This window comes from Petromyzon marinus, chromosome 63 (genome assembly GCF_048934315.1).
Source record: "Petromyzon marinus isolate PM22_M1 ecotype Great Lakes invasive population chromosome 63, UKy_Petmar_22M1.pri1.0, whole genome shotgun sequence".
Lineage (NCBI taxonomy): Eukaryota > Metazoa > Chordata > Hyperoartia > Petromyzontiformes > Petromyzontidae > Petromyzon > Petromyzon marinus.
The window spans coordinates 6,865,591-6,885,837 of NC_133729.1; the positions used below are offsets into that span (position 1 = coordinate 6,865,591).

The window sequence follows — 20,247 nt, forward strand, 5'->3', positions numbered from 1 at the left end:
CGGGGCTCCGTTCAGCGCACCGCGTGTTGCGATGTAACACACCACGCGTTGTGATCGCACTGCGTTGTGCCAGCAACATTGAACAAGTTTCCGTGTAAAACCCCAGCGGTTTTTCACCTCCGCTGATGGTGCGAGACGCCTTTTTTGGGGGGGGTGGCGAGACATCGCCAGACCATCGAAAACACAAATTGAGCACGGGCACGTTAAGTACAACTCACTTTGTTTCATCAAACCAAGATGTATAGGTTAAGAACCACTGGATTAATTTGAGTTGATTTTGTCTTCTTCATGATTGCACAAGGGTTTGTCCCATACTCAACAGCTACTATTATGTAACTGTGCCTATAAAAAAAATACTTCATAAAAAACATTACATTTAATTATCATCAGCCCCTATGATGTAAACAAGTGAAGTCTCAAACTCTTCTCATCCACCCTGCCTTGCTTTAAAGCCTTTCTCGTCATATGTAATGGAGAAGGGCCATTGCCCGAAACGTCATATATATATTAAAAAAAGTATGCCACAGTAAGCATGTGTGTATGTTGAACTTTTTTCGCACCGTGCGTATCCAACCCTCGCTAATCGACGTGTATTTTCTATCAACGTGACTTTACCGAAAGAACCAAGAATATGAATTCCTGCAGTCACGAAAGTTTAAAGCCAAAAAATCCCGACAAAGCACCTTTCTCGTCTCTCCTCTCTGCCTCTCCCTCGCCGATAGCACAGCGGAGCGAGGAGGGGTGACGGGGCCGAGTGGGGTGGGTTGGTGAGTTCATCACCGGGCAAGTGAAGAAGATAAGATCCGTACCGCGACGCAAGGGGTTTAAGGCTCAAGAGAAAGAACCGTGGCTTTGTCCTCTGTACCTGCATGCCATCCGCTATCGCACCGTCGGTGTACAGACAAAGATCCACCGTATAGTTTGTATTTAACACTATAACACTATTTGTTTGAGGCATACGAAGACAAAGATCCCCCCGTGTAGCCTTTAACAGACTGTTGGGGCAAGTGCTGTTAGCGTGGCACCTATGAAGGCCGGAACGGCACACGATGGGGTGGGTGGCCAAACACCACGCCCGGCCACCTTTGTCTCCCCAGTGGCGATGTTTTTACACACCGCACACACCGCAACAGGTACTCATTTGTGGCTGAGTCGACCTAGGGGAGGCCCAATACCGGTTCAGATAATCGTCACCGGCGTTGGCCGTGAGTGGGAATCCAACTCGGGTCGTTGGGTTCGTAACGCAGCGCCGTAACCGCTACACCACCGCTCCCCTTTAAGCACACACGAAGATAAATACACACACACAAAGATGCAGACAAAAATCCCCCGCATTGCTTTGTATATATTGTTGTTGAGCTTAGTGCTGTTGGCATACACACACACACCGATAAACGCACACACAAAGATACAGACAAAGATCCCCCTCATAGCCTTAAACAATGTTGGGGCAAGTGCTGTTAGCGAGTACCTATGATGGCCGGAACAGCACACGACGGGGTGGGTGGCCAGAACCACGCCCGGCCGCCTTTGTCTCCCTCGTGGCGATGTTTTACACATCGCACCAGGTACTAATTTGAGGCTGAGTTGATCTAGCGGAGGCCCACGACGGATTCAAATCATCGTCACCGGTGTTGGCCGTGAGCGGGAATCGAACCCGGGTGGCCGGGTTCATAGCGCAGCGCGCTAACCGCTACAAAGATAAGAAAAAGATCCCCCATATAGCCTTAACAGACTGTAGGGGCAAGTGCTGTTAGCGAGCACCTATGAAGGCTGGAACGGTACACGAGGGGGTGAGTGGCCAGCACCACGCCCGACCGCCTTTGCCTCCCCAGTAGCGATGTTTACACACCGCACCAGGTGCTCATTTCAGGCTGAGTCTACCCAGGGGAGGCCCGGGACCGGTTCAGATCATCGTCACTGGTGTTGGCCGTGAGCGGGAATCGAACCCGGGACGTCGGGTTCATAGCGCAGCGTAGCGCTAACCGCTACACCACCGCTCCCGCTACACGCACAATCGCATACTTGTAACATGACGCACGTCCTCATTACCATCACAAATCCTCAATGAAGGAGTGTTAAAGTGCGTTCCACCGATCGAGTCATTCAACGGCGAGCACGCGGAAGAGTGAGTCAACGCCACCGAAGACAACAAAGATGCCCCCCCCACCAACCCCTTACTGCCCTCCGTGGACTGCTGAGGAGCAGGTTGCTGCTGGCAGGCACAGAACAACTCGCTCGCATTGAGGGGAGATTCCCACGAATGACCACGGCTACTCACCAACTCCCACGACAATGGTATAATGATGATTTGTTTATATTTCTTGTACTTTGCACTCCTATCGTGTGTGTGTGTAACTGTTTGCTGGTTTAACGTTCTTACCCCGTGCCCCGACTGGACATCTGTATTAAAAGAGCTTCACAGCTTTATCGGATTCCTCCTGTGGTATAAAAGCAAGATTCGAATTCTGCTCGTGCTGGCTGCGTACGGAATTTAATCCAGCGCGCACCGCGGGGAGCGCGAGCGATCGCCACCCGCCCTACCCCCGCAAGCCCCCTTTGCGATTGAAGGAAGGGTCGCGCACATGGCCGAGTCACCGGGGTCATAGGACCTATGAAGCTCAAAGCCAAGTCGCCTGTGGATGCTCCCGCCGATTTGAATCTGTAAGTGTCGCGAGAACCCATGCAAGCGAAGAGCAAAGAAAGAACAACAACCTGCGCCGTTAATAGGAGGGTGCGAGGCAAAATCACATTGTGTGTCCCCCCCCCCCCCAAAGCGCGGGGCCCGGGGCAGTCGCCCCGATTCGCCGTTCCCCTTGGAACGGCTCTGACATACAACACAGCTCAACACGCCCCGTGTCAACAACAACACTGTGCCTGGATGGCCTGAAAATGGGAAGAAAAAACAATAACGGGCGACGTTTCGGCCAATGGCCCTTCTTCATTCCACATAATGGATTTCGGGAAAAGATGTATGCGCTATTAAGAGTGCTATTGCCCGAAACGTCGCCGAAATATTTTTTTCTCCCTTTCAAGGCTACGGTGTTATTAACGAATTTGTTGCCGTGCAGGAGGGGGGGGGGGGGGTGCATACGATAAATATAGTGCAGGCCGGAAAAACCACGAGTTTTAAAAAAACTACTACACGCAGACATCACGTGCACAACGAGGCAATCCACCCCTTGCGCGTTATGCAAAAACAACAACCGATCGGCAGTTCCTAAACACCCGCATTGTGGTCCTCCTTGTCTTGGGTCAGCATCAAAATACGTTTGAGCCGAATTGACGCCGACGGTAAGGCAGCATGCGGACAGAAAAAAAGTGGGTCAGAATTGCTCAGATTGATGTTGATGGCGAATTAAGACATGAAGACCACGATCCAATTCTTCAGGAACTGTTGATGGGTTGTTTTTTTTGTTGCACAGTGCGCGTGTCTGCATGCAATCACAACGGCCATCGATTCCTTCCTTCTGCCAGATGCACACACGGCTCTTGTCATCATTGTAATCATCTCGCTCGTTTGCCCAGGAGAGCCTCACTGAGCCTCAGCGCTCATTTTCAGGAGGGTCCTGCCACAGGTACATTTATCAGCATTGTTACATTATGGAGCCTTGCTGCAAGTATCAAAGTATGAAACATTATAAGAATAGATTTTACACTTTCTGGCAATAAAACAGTAGGTGTGAAGATGTTCAAACACCAAAAATAAACCTTTTGCAAGGAATCGTGTCTGCATTAACCACACGTACTTGTGGTGAACATGCAAACAACCATGCTCAGATTATAATACGTGCAGTGGGTTCCACGGACACATACACTTGAGCTTGGAGGCAACACGCTTATTCTCACACCCCAACAGGGTAACTACGTGAACGTACACCGGTTAACTAGACCACAACGGGGTATCTACATAAGCGGGTCAGTCAGTAACACACTGCCTGACCCACGACGCCGAGCGTAAAGACAGAGGATCGAGGATCGAAGAGACGCAGCACCGACGGGTTCCATTCCAACAGACAGCCTCGATCGGCTCTCGGGACCTCCCTTTCATGCCCCTGAGCGTGGCCTGGCTCCGCCCTCGGCCACGCCCCCTTCTAGATCCGACTAGAAGGTTCTGGGCTATACATCACGTGTCCCTCTCGACACCTTTTGGCCCCCCTCATTATCCTCTCCTGGTCACGTGCCCTATAGGGTTCACCCAGACTGTCACGTCCTTAACTGCCCCCTCTCTGACAGTCACCAGAACCATGTCCCCTAGGGCCCCCCTTCCATGCCATACATACTCTGGTGCCAGAGAGAGGCTCTAACACGCACAGTTCCACTCTTGTACGAGTAGTTGGCGCTAAACGCCGTAGTGACTCAATATACGTCACTACATCTGCATTGTCTTTGAAACTGATTGGCCTACCCTAGAGACAGATTTGTTTAGGGCCTAGTCTCACGATCAGTGTCAGACCAGAGAACAACGCCAAAAGGCGAACAGCAAAAAGATAAACCTGTTTCATTGCCATAAAGAGTCAAACCTATTCTTCTATTTTAGTCATACTTTGATACTGGCAAAAAGGTCCCATTTTGTAGCTGCTCATCCCAAGCTGTAAGCGCTCTGATAGTGGCATTGTCTTTGTTACTGTTCGCCTTTTGGCGTTGTTCTCTGGTCTGACACTGGCCATGAAGAAGGCTGTCTCTGCTGTCTCTCGTGTAGGCAAATCAGTTTCAAAGGCAATGCATAGTTCATTATCATCATCATCAGAGCATGTTTGTTTGCATGTTCACCACAAGTACCTTGCATGGTTAATGCAGTTACTTGATTCCTTGCAAAAAGGTTTATATTTGGTGTTTGAACGTCTTAACACAACTGGCTTTATTGCCTGCAAGGGTAAAACCTATTCTGAATTTTTTGTTCATACCAGTTACATTAACAAACAAGATGGTCAGATCGTGTCTTCGTCCTATGCTCCTCATCACGTGAACAAAACAAAACATCTTCACGCATCCCATCAGCCAGACGGACGCATGGGAGTGCATATATTTCAGCAGCATTGAACCGATACATCGATTCCACTCAGATAATCTATTCGCCCCCAAAGCAACCGAAGCGTTGTGTGTTATTGGGCGTCAAACTCAGTCCCACGTCCAACAGAGGAGGATCCTTTGCCCATAACATCTGGCAGCTCACCAGCACCGATTCAGAGGACCTTAGAATCAGAATTTGTATTTGCACTCGAGGAATCCGATGATGAGACACTGAATGTCGAAACTCGTCCCGGGTTTGCTCCTATCGAACCAATGCTGCTAAAATAATTCACTCCCGTGTAGCTGATGGAATGTGTAAAATAATAATAAATAAATAATTGCGCACAGTAGCCGGTATTTTGTTTTACCTGAAGGGACAGGAAGATGTGGGAAGGCGGCCTATAAATAAATGCATGTTTACGTTATAAAAAAAAAATACACATTCGTCAAATACACCGTGGCCTTAAAAAGGAAGCGACGTTTCGGGTAATGGTCCTTCTGCATAGCCCATACAGGTAGAGTGTGAAGAAGGGCTATTGCCCGAAACGTCGCCTATCACAGTCAATACGTTTTTTTTCAAGGCCACACACACAGACACAAAGATCCCCGTATAGCCTTTACAGACTGTTGGAACAAGTGCTGTTAGCGAGTAGCACCTACGAAGGCCGGCACGGCACAAGGAGGGGGTGGGGGTGGCCAGCGCCACGCCCGGCCGCCTTTGTCTTCCCAGTGGCGAAGTTCACAACAGCGCACCGGCTACTCATTTGAGAGGCCGAGTCGACCCAGAGGGAGGCCCAGCACCGGTTCAGATAACCGCCACCACTGGTGTGTTGGTGGCCGTGAGCAGGAATCGAACCCAGGCCCGCCGGGATGAGTAGCGCAGCGTGGCGCTAACCGCTGCACCACCGCTCCCCACCAAGGCGACAGCGCCAATGTTATATTCAATCAGGGGGGCGGTGGGGGTGCAATGAGAATGCCCGAGAACCGGAAGAGCCATATAAGGAGTTTGTCACTCCCCGCGGACGTCACCCGCCCGAGTCTATATATAGACCCAGGGACCGCTCTGTGTTTAGACGGCTCAGAGCGCGCCGGTCATCATCATCGTCGGCATCGACGCAGCGCGCTCGGATGGGTTCAATTAACGGCGACTAATCCTGCGACTGTGAATTCGTCGCGAAGAGGGCCAGCTGGATCATCGGCCCCGCTTATAGTAACAATTAACGTTCGATTGACGCGAGCGCGCGCGCGTGTGTGTGTGTATATATTTAACAAATATATATTCGCGCGCGCGCGCGCCCGTGTCGTTCGATAGGGGTTTTGAACGACGTTCACGGTGTCCACAACACCAATAGTGAGGCTACCGAGGAGACTTCGTCATCGACGGCGGTATTTTAAATCGATCGGTCGTCGGTTCGTCATTGGGACCTCCGGAGAGATGACGCGACATCAGAAGCCGTCGCTTGTCGCCCCCGGCATCGTTGAAATTAAGAGCCAGGTAAGGATTTTGTGGGGGGGGGGGGGCGGTTTGGGGGGCGATTTCGCTTAAATGTGTGCGTACCGCGTGCGGTTACGGCAACATTTAAAGCGACGCGAATTTTCTATTTGTAAATGGGATAAGCGCAACGCCAGTTACTCCTCCGCATAGCCGCACACACAGGACAAAGATCCCACGCCCCCCCCCCACCGTGTAGCCTGTTTACAGACTGATGGGGCAAGTGCTGTTAGCGAGCACCTATTAAGGCCAGGGTGGGTGGCCAGCGCCACGCCCGGCCACCTTTGTCTCCTGAGTGGCGATGGGTTTTTTTTTTTTACACCGCACCAGGTTTCCTCATTTGGGGCTGAGTCGACCTAGGGGAAGCCCCGGGACCGGTTCAGATAAATCGTCACCCGGTGTATTGGTGGCCGTGAGCGGGAGTCGAACTCGGGGCCGCTGGGTTCGTAGAGTTATTACATTCACATCTTCATACGCGCTGTGTTTACAAAGATCCCTCTCACACCCCTCCCGTTGTCGTGGGTTAGGGGGATGGGAGCGAGGGGGGTCATTTAACCATACTTCACCACTCTAGTCAATGCAAGATCGCACCTCCGATTGGCACGGTTCGCTACGTACGGTGCGAAAGAAGTTCAACATACGAGATGCGTGCATAAATACGAGCACGTACAGGACGTGCGTATACATGTACACACAAAGACAAAGTTCCCACACCGCGCGTGTAGCCTGCGCAGGCTGTTGGAGCAAGTGCATGGTGATAACTTATTCACATCGGTACGACGCACAAAGGTGTCATTACCGATTCCATCTTTCCATTATTTTTTGGGGACAAAATATTTTCCTGCCCGGCCACGGCTAACATCAGTGGCGAGTGATAATCCGAACCCGTTCCCGGGCCGCCAGCCCTTCAACAACCCGTACTGACCGGCGTGGTGAAGTATGGTCAAACAGGCACCGTAACCAGCACGCAACGGAGAAAGAGACCTTCATCCAGCCGTGGTTTGGATGGGCTCGTCTCCCCGTCGTAGGAATGTGGAATTTCCACTTAAATGCTTGTTTGCATTGGGTTGTGTGGCCCATGCTGCCACGAGAGATTGCTACATTAGCCGCAACGTTGATTTTAATCTAAACGCCGAATTGTTTTTACATCTACTGTAAAAAAAAAGGTAAAGGGCACAGCCCTGAAACTGCTCACTCGCGCCACTGCCGATGGAAGGGGCCTCCGCTTGAGGGATCTCTGGATAGGGTTTTTAGTCTACTCTTCCACGTCCATCCATCCATCTGTCCATCCATACATGTCCATCCATCAGTTCATCCGTCCATCTGACCATCCACTTGTCCATCCATCCACTTGTTCATCCATCTGACCACCCATCCACTTGCCCACCCATCCACTCCTGCATCCATTCACTTGTCCATCCATCCGACCATCCATCTGACCATACATCCACTTGCCCACCCATCCACTTGCCAACCCATTTGTCCACCCATCCACTCCTGCATCCATCCACTTGCCCACCCATCCAATTAACTCGCCCTTCCGCCTGACCCGTCCGTCTGTGCGCCCCGTCCACCAGTTCGGCGCGGAGTTCCGGCGCGTGTCGATCGCCCGGTGTCCACCCCCGCGTTTGGAGGAGTTTCGGGCCCTGCTGCTGAGGCTGCACGGCCTGGCAGGGATGGTGGGAGGAGCGAGCGCAGGAGGCAGCAGGAAGACAGCAGCAGCAGCAGCAGCAGGAGGAGGAGGAAGACGAGGAGGAGGAGGAGGACGAGGTGGAGGGGAACTGGCCGTGTGCTACACGGTGTCCGACGGGAGTCTGCTACCCATCACGAACAGCCACAACTTCGCCAAGGCCATAGCGGGGGCGGCACCGCTCCTGCGGATCACCGTCACCATCACAGGTGAGGGGCTGAGGCGGGGCGACCATGCCGAAGGTGCAGGGGCCGTTGTTAACTACCTCGCCGGCTATGCAGGAGGTCGTGGGTTTGCTTCCGACCCTGACGACACCTGCTGTATATTTGGAGTTTGGATGTCTCTCTTCACGTGCTCGCGTGGATTTTTTTCTCCGGGTCTTCCCGTTTTTTCCCTCCACATTTAGAATCAACAACGTGCGTTTCGAGTGTTTGGCTGCTGTACATTTCCACGCGATAAGCCACTTCGTTGAGCTGTCATTTGTGATAGCCAGGTCGCATCTGAAAGATAGCTATCTTGGCTCAGTGGGTCTTACCTGGTAAAATATAAATAGTTATCGTTAGTTGGACTGACGGGAATATTCATTCGTCAGCGTCACGTGGAACACGTGTACACACGCACAGAACACGTGTTCACACGTGCACCCGAGATCTCAATCTCGATTTGAATCGGCCCTGTTAACACGGACAGCGTGAATTGTTTAGCGCGTCGGGTGTGGGACGCGTTTAGCCACGATCGGGCGCGCGCAGCGTCGAACGAGGCAACTTGTATTCGAAAGGTGGAGGGGCGATACGCGGAACGACGGCGCTTTGGCGGAGGGGAGTGCGGGAAACCCGTGAGCGAGACGCGTTCAGTCGGAAAAATCTCTCTGTGGACGTTCAAGATGGGAACGTTCCCCCGTGGATGGGACCAGAGGAGCTCAAGCCTTAGCCCCCCCCCCCCCCCTGTTGTGTTGGAAATGACGCCACCACAATCGCGGGGTTTTGATGTTTAGTTTTGTCTTTTTTTCGGGGCCCTGCTGCCGCTGCTATTTTTAAACCTTCGGCACCAAAATAAGACTCCGGTTTTTATTGCTGGAAATTCCGCCGGCTGGGCAGAATTTAACCAGGTGCGATTACCCAGGCGTCCGGTTGTCAATCCACTGCTGGATGAGGGCCCCCCCCCCTCCCCCACGCCACGCGGGTCAGTTTGTGTCGGCGCGGGGTCTGCGTGGGTCGGGGAGCATGGAAGCGCGGTACAGCGGTGGACTTTTGACGTTGGCCGCGCCGCCCTCTGCCTCCCCGCGGCCGCCTGTGGCAACCTGGCATGCATGATGCCGGGAGAACTATCCAGGCTCGACCCCTGCTTAGCTGAGAAGAGGCGTGCCGAGGAGATGGGGGCGCACGCCCCGGGGAGGGGGTGATAGTTGATACTATAGTCGCCCACTGCCATGCGGCAGTGCGCGACTATCAGAAATTGCCTTGCGAATTAGCCGGGCGGCGGTGGTGGCGGTGGTGGTGGCGGCGGTGGTGGCAGTGGCTACGCTGCTGCTGCACGTGGCTCCCTGTAGTCCCAAGCCACTGTTTGGAGGCATTTTATAAATTTTGGCAAATTTGGCAAATATGGGCCCAAGATGCCGGCACACGATGGCCTGCACTTGTGAATGGCGTCGATGGGGGGTGGGGGGGGGATTCTTCAACGTCCGACGCGAGTGAAGCAGACGGCGCCGTCGGAGTATCACGGTTGTCCACGGGCTACCGCCGCAGTAATAACCAGGGCGGCCGCCTTGTGCCGAACCGCGAACTTCTGCAGCAAGCGGGGAACGCGCCGCCGCTGGGCCACGTCAAATGTCGGGAGGTCGGCTTCGGCGTAAATAGCGGAGCGACAGCCATCATCATCATCGTCGGCATAGCTTTTATCATAATCGTAATAATTATCATCATCATCCTCGCAAAAATTTTCATCAACATCACCGGCATCGGTGATGTTGGTTGGGGGGGGGTAGTGAATTGTTCCACCTCCCTTAAACGGAACGGGATGCTTGCCAAACCGAACATAATGACAACACGAAAGCATCGCTCCACGGTGGCGTCATGGAGAATTTTTTTTTTATAACCAGGCGGGTAGCGCCTCCTCCCCCATACTCGTCTCCCCACGTCAAAACGAAATACCGCACGAGAACATTCATTTTACTCAATCCATCGGCCGCACGGCCTTCTGGGAGTCTCGTCGTCATCAGCAGCAGCGGCAGCATCGGCTCAACGCGAGCGATAAACCCCCCCGAGGGGGGTCGTCTTTCGACACTCGGTGTCTCATCAGCCGTCTTTTCGGGCGGGATCATTTTGCCACCACAGATCCCGTCCGCCTGCTCCTTCGCAGTGCGAGTGCCGCGTTGGGCGCAGGGGGCAAATCGACCGTCGCAGCGTTTGGAGACGAGGCTCGGCTCCCCGGCTGCCCCCCCCCCATTATCCCCCCCCCCCAACCAGTCCGCCAGGCAATTTGTATTCCGCTCACACGCGGGCCTGCAAGCGGCGGCGGAAATTGAGATTTTATCTCTTTGACAGCGCCACGCGAAGGGGTCCGTGGTCGCCGACGAGTGGCGTGGCCGGAGCGAAATCGCCGGGCGGGCGCCTCCTCCTCCCCCCCCCCGACTTCGGCAGCACCCCCACCCCAAACCCACGCCCAGCCCCCCACGATTCCAAAAATCCAGGGTTCACGGTTGTATTCGCGAGTAGATTACGCGTACATTTGTATTTCCTCGCGGCGAATGTCGCCTGCGAGGGAGACGCGAGGCCGTGACGCCAACCCGCGCGCACAAAGACAAAGATCCCCCGTGTAGCCTCAACAGACTGCTGGGGCAAGTGCTGTTAGCGAGCGGCACCTAATGAAGGCCGGCACTGTGGCACACGAGTGGGTGGGTTGCTAGCACCACGGCCGGCCGCCTTTGTCTTCCCAATGGTGATGTTTATATATCATACCAGGTGCTTATTTTGAGGCCGAGTTGAACTAGGAGAGGCCCAGGACCGGGTTGCTCGGGTTCGGAGCGCAGCGCGCTAACCACTACACTACGACTCCACGCACACAAAGATCCCCCGTGTAGCTTTAACAGACTGTTGGGGCAAGTGCTGTTAGCGGGTAGCACCTGTGAAGGCCGGCACTGTGGCACACGAGAGTTGTGGGTGGCCAGCACCACGCCCTGGACGCCTTTGTCTTCCCAGTGGTGATGTTTATTTATCACACCCAGATACTTATTTGAGGCTGAGTCGACCTAGGGGAGGCCCAGGACCGGTTCAGATTATTATCGCCGGTGTGCGAGCGGGAATTGAACTCGAGTGGGCCGGTTCATAGCACAGCGCGTACCCATACACACGTACATACACACACACATGCGTGCCTGCGTATGTGTGTGTGTGTGGCAGTCGCTATCAGGACCATCTCTCCGCTGGGGTAGGTGTACCGTGAAGTGACTGTTAGACGACACCGCTGCAGGCACACGGCGCCACGCACAGCAGCCGGGGACGCGAGGGGCGGTGGGTGAGAAGGCGTCTAACCTCACAAAGTTTAGAATGTTGAGGGGCTATAATAATCACCTTACTGCGTGCCCCCTCCCCCACTCCGTCACTTCCCCAGCAAACTATTTTTGGGTTACTCACTCACAGTTTACACGTACGTTTGTATGTACGAACGTTGAGCTTATTATGCACCGTGCGTAGCCAACCGTGCTAATCGGGTTACTCGCTCACCACAGCCACCACCGCCAACATCGCAAACGAACTCCTCCATGTGACATTCACAGTACCGCCACACGGCATCACGCCGTGAGTCACCGCCGCCGCTAACTTCTCCACCTCCCGTTCGCCCTCGGCAGACGATGCGCAGCTCGCCACCGCGGCCGTCTCCTCCTCCGCCATCGCCAAGCGAGGGGTGTTCTCCGGCCTGCGCGGGCGCGACGGCGCCCCCCACGCCCCCCGGCTCCCCGTGGGGCCCCCCCGGGACTTCCACCCGCTGTCGTCCCTCATCGACGTGGACGTGCTGCCGGCGAGCCTGCGTCGCGTGCGGCTCTACCGCCACGGCTCCGCCCGCCCGCTCGGCTTCTACGTGGCCGACCAGGGCGCCGACGGCAGGGCCCGGCTAGGGGGCCGCGGAGGCGCCGGCGTCTTCATCTCGCGGCTGCTGCCCGGCGGCCTGGCCGCCTCGTCGGGCCTCCTCTCCGTCGGGGACCGCGTGCTGGAGGTGAACGGCGCGCCCGTCGCCGGCAAGGGCCTGGACGAGGTGACGGCGATGATGGTGGCCAACGGGCACCACCTCGTCATCACGGTGAGGCCCGCGGAGCTGGAACGGCGGGACGGCGGGGATGATGGAGGAGTGAGGGGAGGAGGGATCGACGATGAGTTCTGGACGCGCGATTTGGGAAGCTCGGAGAGCTCTGTGCAGTCGCTGGCGTCCGACGGCAGCGAAGGGATGAGGCTATCGCGACGGGGCTCGCAGCGCCATCATCATCAGCAGCAGCAGCAGCAGCAGAAGAAGAGGAACCACGTCAAGGAAGAAGTCTCTCTGACCTCGCGGAGCGGTGGCGATTCGGACAGCTTGGCGTTGGCGCCGCTGCTGTCCGACACGGAACCGTGGGACAGCGAGGCGGAGGAGGAGGAGGAGGATTTGGTGATCGACCGGATCGGCGTCGATCGCCATGCGGACTTCTCCGCCGCCGGCAAGCCGGGCCGACCGCTGGCCACGTACGACGGCGGTGCGCGGAACTCGCCTTGGGCCCACCGACGGTCGGGCACCGTGACGGAGGAGGGTGGAGTCATCACGCTCTACCTCTGAGGTCCGCGTCGCGCCTCCGTCGCGATGCGGCGAGAAGTCCGGCGGACGTCTGCGGGTCGCGACGGATCGCCACTCGGTTCCCCGAACCGTCGGGAACTGGACCTTGCGGGCGATGGGTCAGAGCCGACGGGCGACCTGGGAGATCCCGATCCATGGATGGCGGTGAGGACAAGGTCACTCGAGACGGGTATTGGAGTGGCACCCAATGCCCCACGGGAAGAGAAGAACTAAGCGCAGGTGATGGTGCCGACGACCACAATGACGATGATGATCACGATGATGGGACTGTTGAAGTGGTTCCTAGTGGTCGGGTGTTACCTGTGCAATGGCCGGAGAAACTGGCAGAAGGATGGAAGTGATGGCGTGGTGGCCTCGGTAGCACTGGCCGTCATGACCTATTGACCTTGTTTTTGGGACAGGTGGGGTTGGTGGAACACGCGCAGAGGGTGCGGTGCTCATGTTCATCGACCACAATCGGATGACGGCGATGATGCTCATGCAGACTATGGCTACGACGACGATAAGGATGACGACGATAATGAAGGTGATGCTACTGATGACGACGAAGATGACGGCGAAGACTATGTCAGAGCGCGTCGGGCCCACAGTCGGGGTTTCGAACTCGCAACGTCCGCACTCGACGGCCGAGCGGTTCGACCGCGGTTGCCACGCAGCCATGCACGCAGCACGTGCAGCTCACTTGCCGTAACAGGGGGCCACCGGCGATGCCTACCCTCGCCCCACTGCTCAAGTGTCACCGATGCACGTGGGTGGGTGGGTTGGGGCACAGAGCGGTGGCACCGCGGTTAGCTCACCGAGCTGTCAGCACGGTGACCCGAGTTCCATTCCCAGACTCTGCCTATAACATCGGTGTGGTCGGTGACATAGGGGAGTATCTTTTCTTAGTATTTTTATTTCACCAGGTCAGGCCCACTGAGCTGTGTAGATATTTTTTTTAGAAGCGACCTGGCCACGAATGATAGCTCAACGAAGTGGCTTATCACGTGGAAATGTATAGCAGCCAAACACTCCAAACGCACGTTGTTGATCCTAAATGTGGAGGGAAAAACCAGAGGACCCGGAGAAAAATCCACGCGGCCACGGGGAGGGAGAGGTGTCGGGGTCATGATTGAACCCACGACCTTCCGTATACCAGGCGAGGTAGTTAACATCTCCTAGCCACCACCGCGGCACCCAACTCCTCCCGCCGCGATACGTCGGAACCACTCCTCCTACCGCCGCCCCCGCTTCTAACCGGCGTGGTGAAGTATGGTCAAACAACCCCCCGCGACCCGGCACATGGAGGTGGGGGGGGAGGGAGGCCTTCATCCAGCAAACGGATTGACAAAAAAGGCTGTAAATTATTATTATTACTATAACGGCAATTGTTGTTGTACGTAGGAGAGACGTTTCGCGACGGCTAAAGTCGTGACGGTCGCGTGTACAGCTGTTGTATCAAGTGCTCTTCACCGATGTCTTATATGCAAAAGGCGCCGCTGTCCCCCGTCCGGAGCCCGTTCCACGCCGCGATGCAAGCGGGGAACGGTGGCGCTGATTCATCTCGCACACCACCACCCGCCCGCCCGCCCCCCCCCTGCACCGCCATTGGTGATGTGGGGGGGGGGGGGGTGGCGGGTACCACGATGCATCGTATGCTATATCATACGATATATCGTACGATACATTGTACGATGTATCGTATTGTACTGCATTGTACAATGTATCGTATGGTGCATCGTACAATGTGCCATGGTGTATCGTATGATATGTCGTATCATTATACATCGTACGATGCATAATCATGCGGTACATCGTACGATGTATCATATTATACATTGTACGATGCATAATCATACGGTACATCGTACGATGTATCGTATGATTATACATCGTACGATGCATCATACGGTACATCGTACATCGTATGATGTACCGTATGATACTCGCACTCTCCCCCCACCCCGCCCCCCCTGCACTGCCGTTGGCGATGTGGGGGGGGGGGTGGTGGGAGGGGCAATGTACCGTACGATACGTTGTGCGATGTGCCCTGTACGATGCATTGCACGATGTACCGTACGGTACATTGTATGATGTTCGGTATATCATACAATGTATCGTGCGACACGTAGTCGGGTATCATGTGATACATCTTCCAGCATCAATGTATCTTCCAATATTGTACTATACGAAGTCTCATAAGAAACTGTATGATGCATTGTACGAGACATCGCCCGGAATCATACGAGAATTCGTCGATGCTGGTGACTGACCCAATACCGTCAACATTATATCGTGCGATACAGAGTCGAGTATCGTGCGATACAATACATCGGGCAATGTACCGTACGATACATCACAACTCAGACTGTGAATATGTGTCTCTGTGTGAGTCTATGGGGTCTCTATGCGAGTGTGTACATCTCTACGCTAACCTCCGAATCTCTATGCGAGTGTGTGGGTCTCGATGCAAGTCTGTGGATCTCTGTGCCAGTCTATTGGTCCGTGTGCGAGTCACCGTTCACCAGGCCGAGACCACCGACTCGCCGCACTCCAGGATCCGCTTCGATCACCCGGGGGACAGCAAAACCCGGTTTTAAACCCAGGAAAAGATCTCGTCAGATGGCGTTCGGTGGACCGGCGTCTCCGACACGGCCATTTGTGAGCCTCCCGAACTATTCGGGCAACCGTTGAGCTCCCTCCGTTTCTTGCAATGCCATTAGCGGCAATTACGAGTGTAACGCAATAGGGCTACTGCAGGGAAATTCTAACCGGGTCTCACGATGCCTAAAACCGTCCAGTAATATATTATTTGTGCCCAGTGAATTATTTATGCAAATGGCTGTTGGTGTGGTGGGGGGGGGGGTTGTTCCACCATGCGATTATTTCTAGAGGTGATGTTGATAGAAGAAGAAAAAAATATATGGCTTGCTATTGTGTCTTTCATTGCCTAGAGACCCCATCAGAGACCCGTCTCAGTCATAGTCCAGTCTGTCATTTCCTAGAGAGTCCAGTCTGCCTGTCATTGCCTAGAGAGACCAGTCTGTCTGTCATTACCTCGAGACCCCATCAGAGACCCGTCTCAGTCATAGTCCAGTCTGTCATTTCCTAGAGAGTCCATTCTGCCTGTCATTGCCTAGAGACCCCATCAGAGACCCGTCTCAGTCACAGTCCAGTCTGTCATTTCCTAGAGAGTCCAGTCTGCCTGTCATTGCCTCGAGACCCCATCGGAGACCAGTCAGTCAGTCTGTCTGTTGTTTAGTATTATCTCTCATGTAACTTTTAATGCATTTTTACACCACAAATTGTACTGTGAATTTTCTATATCGAATCCACTGAGCAGAAACGTTATACCGGGCGGTGATGATTGTTGAAAATGAAACTCGCGCGTGCGTGTGTGTTTTATATGTGTAAAAACTATTAAAATCTCTGAACAAAGTGGCATCGCAGAGTTGTGATGTAACACGGAAAAAGGGGCAAATCGCGATCTGTAAGCCGACCGGGGATGCTTCTTGAATTTCCAGATGCAAGACGAGGTTTTACCCTTTCTGGCAATAAAACCAGTTGTGTTAAGATGTTAAAACACCAAACAGAAACCCTTTTGCAAGGAATCAAGTAACTGCATTAACCACACACGGTACTCGTGGTGAACATGCAAACAAACACGCTCTGATGATGATGATAATGAACTATGCATTGCCTTTGAAACTGATTGGCCTACACGAGAGACAGCAGCAGAGAGAGCCTTCTTCATGGTCTAGTCTCACCACCAGTGTCAGACCCAGAGAACAACGCCACACACGGTACTTGTGGTGAACATGCAAACCAAAAAAACACATGCTCTGGTAGTATATGATGATGATGCATTGTCTTTGAAACTGATTGGTCCACACCAGAGACGGCTTTCTTTAGAGCCTCGTCTCACTAACAGTGTTAGACCCAGAGGACAACGCCAAAAGGCGAACGGCACAAAGACACAATGCCACTGTCAGGACACTGAGAGCTCGGGGTGCTTTAGCATCTTAACACAACTGGTTTTATTGGCGGCAAGGGTTAAACCTATTCTGATATTTTTATATACTGGCAAGGGATGTCCCATGACATCAAACAAGGGTGACGACGCTGAGGATTCTATATCCAAAGAACCTTCTGGAATTACCACCGCCAGACGTCCACGGTCCACTCGGCAGTAACGTGGGACACCGTAGTTAGAACCAACAGGCGGGTCTGCGTGTTGGTGTTTGGGGTGGGGGGGTCAGTTGAAGCAATTGGCGGGACCCCGGGGTCCCATCACTGCCCCGGGGTGGGAAAACCCCTCGTAGCCACACGAGTCTCGCTACCTTACCGACAACAAAACTCTAGTGGTCAATCGATTGGCCTCGTCGAGAGCTACTCGTGGCACTAAGTTTCGTAAAAAGTTGTAAAATGACACAAACACGTTAAATTCACTGCCTGGGGGGGGGGGGGGGGCGGCGGTGGGGCTCGCCTTGGCAAAGAAGCTGAGGATCGACGGCTGACCGGAGGGCGTCGTCGCCCCGGGGGCTCGCGTTTGGCCGGTGGGGTGGCGCCCATCGTGGTGATCGCCGCCTGCTGGCGCTTGTTGGCGCGAGTCTGGGCGGGCGGCGCGTTGCTGGCGGGGTCACGTAGTGGGCGGACTGAAACATAATAATTATTGACCTGATTTTTGCGGGACCCCGGGGTCCCACCAAATGATTCTCTGTGTGTGTAGTTCTTCCCAGTGCCGGATGATCCTAGTAGCAAAAGTAGCTACATACGCTACGGGCCCCGCACTTTGAAGTACACACACAGTGCACACACAATACACACAGTGGACACCGCACACGAGTAGGCACGCAGTACGCACATAGTGCACACACGGTGCACACAGTACGCACAGTTCACACACAGTACACACAGTTCACACAGTACACGCACGCAGTGCACACACAGTACACAGTAGACGCACGAAGTATGTATACACATTGCTTGTGTTGCAGTCGAAGCGTCGTGAGAATTTTATTGTTTTATATTTTTTATTATTTTATTGTTTCCTTTCTACGTGACTTTACCGAAAGAACCAAGAATATGCATGCACAGTACGCACGCAGGACACGCAGTACACAGTAGCCGCATGCAGTACACACACACACAGTGCACACACAGTGTTGTCTCTGTGTGTGTATCTCTGTGTGTGTAGTGGTTAGCGCTACGCTGCACTACGAACCTGGCCACCCGAGTTCAATTCCCGCTCAAGGCCACCAACCCCAGTGACTATTATCTGAACCGGTCCCGGGCCTCCCCTAGGTCGACTCAACCTAAAGTGAGAAGCTTTGCGCACTTGTATAAACATCACCACCGGGAAGATAAAGGCGGCCGGGAGTGGTTCTAGCTACATCACCTTTTCAAGGACCACCGGGACTTAATAGATGCTCGCTAACAGCACTTGCCCCGACAGTCTATCTACCTATCTATATACTGTATAGGGGAATGTTTACTACACACCTGATGCGGTGTGTAGTAAACATCGCCACTGGGAAGACAAAGGCGGCCGGGCGTGGTGCTGGCCACCCACCCCCTCGCGTGCCGTGCCGACCTTCATAGGTGCCGCTCGCTAACAGCACTTGCCCCAACAGTCTGTTCAGGCTACACGGAGGATCTTTGTATGTCTGTATAAGTTGCTGCTTCAGCACCACACCGGCGTGTTGGAGAGTAAACCCACAACATTCGCAATTCGACGTGTTGAACACGTAACCGGACGTACCGCACCATCAACAGAACAAAAGAATGATTAACTTAATTTCCCACTGTCCCCCCCGTGCAGTGGCCCACTGGACGTACCGCACCATCAACAGAACAAAAGAATGATTAACTTAGCCCCACACCCCATCAATGTCCCCCACTTGGCCCTGCCCTCCTTCCCCCCCCCCCCCTTTAACCTGTAATTAAGCTTGAGAGCCTCCCCACTTGATCAGCGATCTTGCTGTGACTTGTCCCACCTGAAGACGGAAGCTTGTGTTGCCTCCGAAACGTCGTGAGAATTTTAATTTTTTATTTTATCCCCATTCTACGTGACTTTACCGAAAGAACCAAGAAGACGTAGCAGGTGACCAATATCATCCATAAGAGAGGTTTTTTGGGGGTTAGATCGCGTTAAACCCGACACCACCCGACACGGCAAACTGGTAAGGGTTGTCACGTAAACAGAACGTGGCCAATTCGTCACTAGTACAGCACGTTGGTGTGTTGGAGAGCCCAAGCCACAACATTTACAATCTGAGTACGACGTTTTACGCCAGTAATTACATAGTTCATAGCTTCATAGTTCATTTATTTGGTATAGCCCTGTGAGCCATTCGGCTCTTGAATCGGGTGCAACCGCAACAAACAAAAACATGAACAAGAAAACATCTTAAAGTGATTATGTGACTGTGCAAACAGAAAATCCAGGAAAAAAAACATCAAAATATTCCTGAAATAGCACCGTACACCAACGCTGTGCAAAAATCCCAGTGGGATGCAAGTCAAACAACAACAACCACAAGACAACTAAGATTAAGGCCATCAGTCTAACTCCGTACTACATTAAACAAAAACATGGCCAAACCAAAAAAACGTTTTAGAAATCACCAAAATAAAAACCATAAATGCAATGTAACAGTGATCATAGGGACTGTGACCAAATTTTTAACAATAAACTGCATAAATAAATTATAACACCAAAATCTAGAGCCATATTTTAGGCCACTGAATAGCAGTGGCAGCTAGGGGTGTACAACTCCTCTAGAGCAGTTTTGAGTGAAGATCTCATAGGTAGTGATTCAAGTTGCAGTTTATTGGCAATAGCATTCCAGACCCTGGGGGCATCAATAGCAAAGGCCCTTCCTACGGTTTTTATACGGCAATAGGGAATGTGAAGCTGGTATATGAGCGAAGACCTGAGGTCAAATTTGTTCTTTGAAACAGAGAGGAGATCCACTAGGTAGTCTTCGGATTTTTTTGTAAGTACATCGTGAATAGATAAGATCTGGTGCACAAGCCGTCGAACATTAAGAGATGTTAAGTTTGACCCAATGTAGAGATCACGGTGCTGAGTCCAGCCGCATCGGGCGACAGCCAGATTTGTAGAGAAGGCCACCTGTTTATTTCTTTATTTAGAGGCGTAGATGTGGGTGACCACGCTTCTGCGCTCTTACGCAAAGTGGGGCAGGGGGGGGGGGGTTAATGCGTCAACGTGCATGATGCATGCGCGTTA

The 20,247-nt window shown here is 53.4% G+C and overlaps 1 protein-coding gene across 1 annotated transcript; it reads left to right on the forward strand.

Annotated features, from left to right (window-relative positions):
* Positions 1-6,038: 6,038 nt before the first annotated feature.
* LOC116956078 (partitioning defective 6 homolog beta-like) lies at positions 6,039-16,433 on the forward strand. Its single transcript, XM_032977522.2, has 3 exons — positions 6,039-6,508; positions 8,083-8,404; positions 12,043-16,433. The coding sequence occupies exons 1-3, from the start codon at positions 6,449-6,451 to the stop codon at positions 12,996-12,998; spliced, it is 1,338 nt and encodes a 445-aa protein (XP_032833413.2). The 5' UTR covers positions 6,039-6,448; the 3' UTR covers positions 12,999-16,433.
* The last annotated feature ends 3,814 nt before the right edge of the window (positions 16,434-20,247 follow it).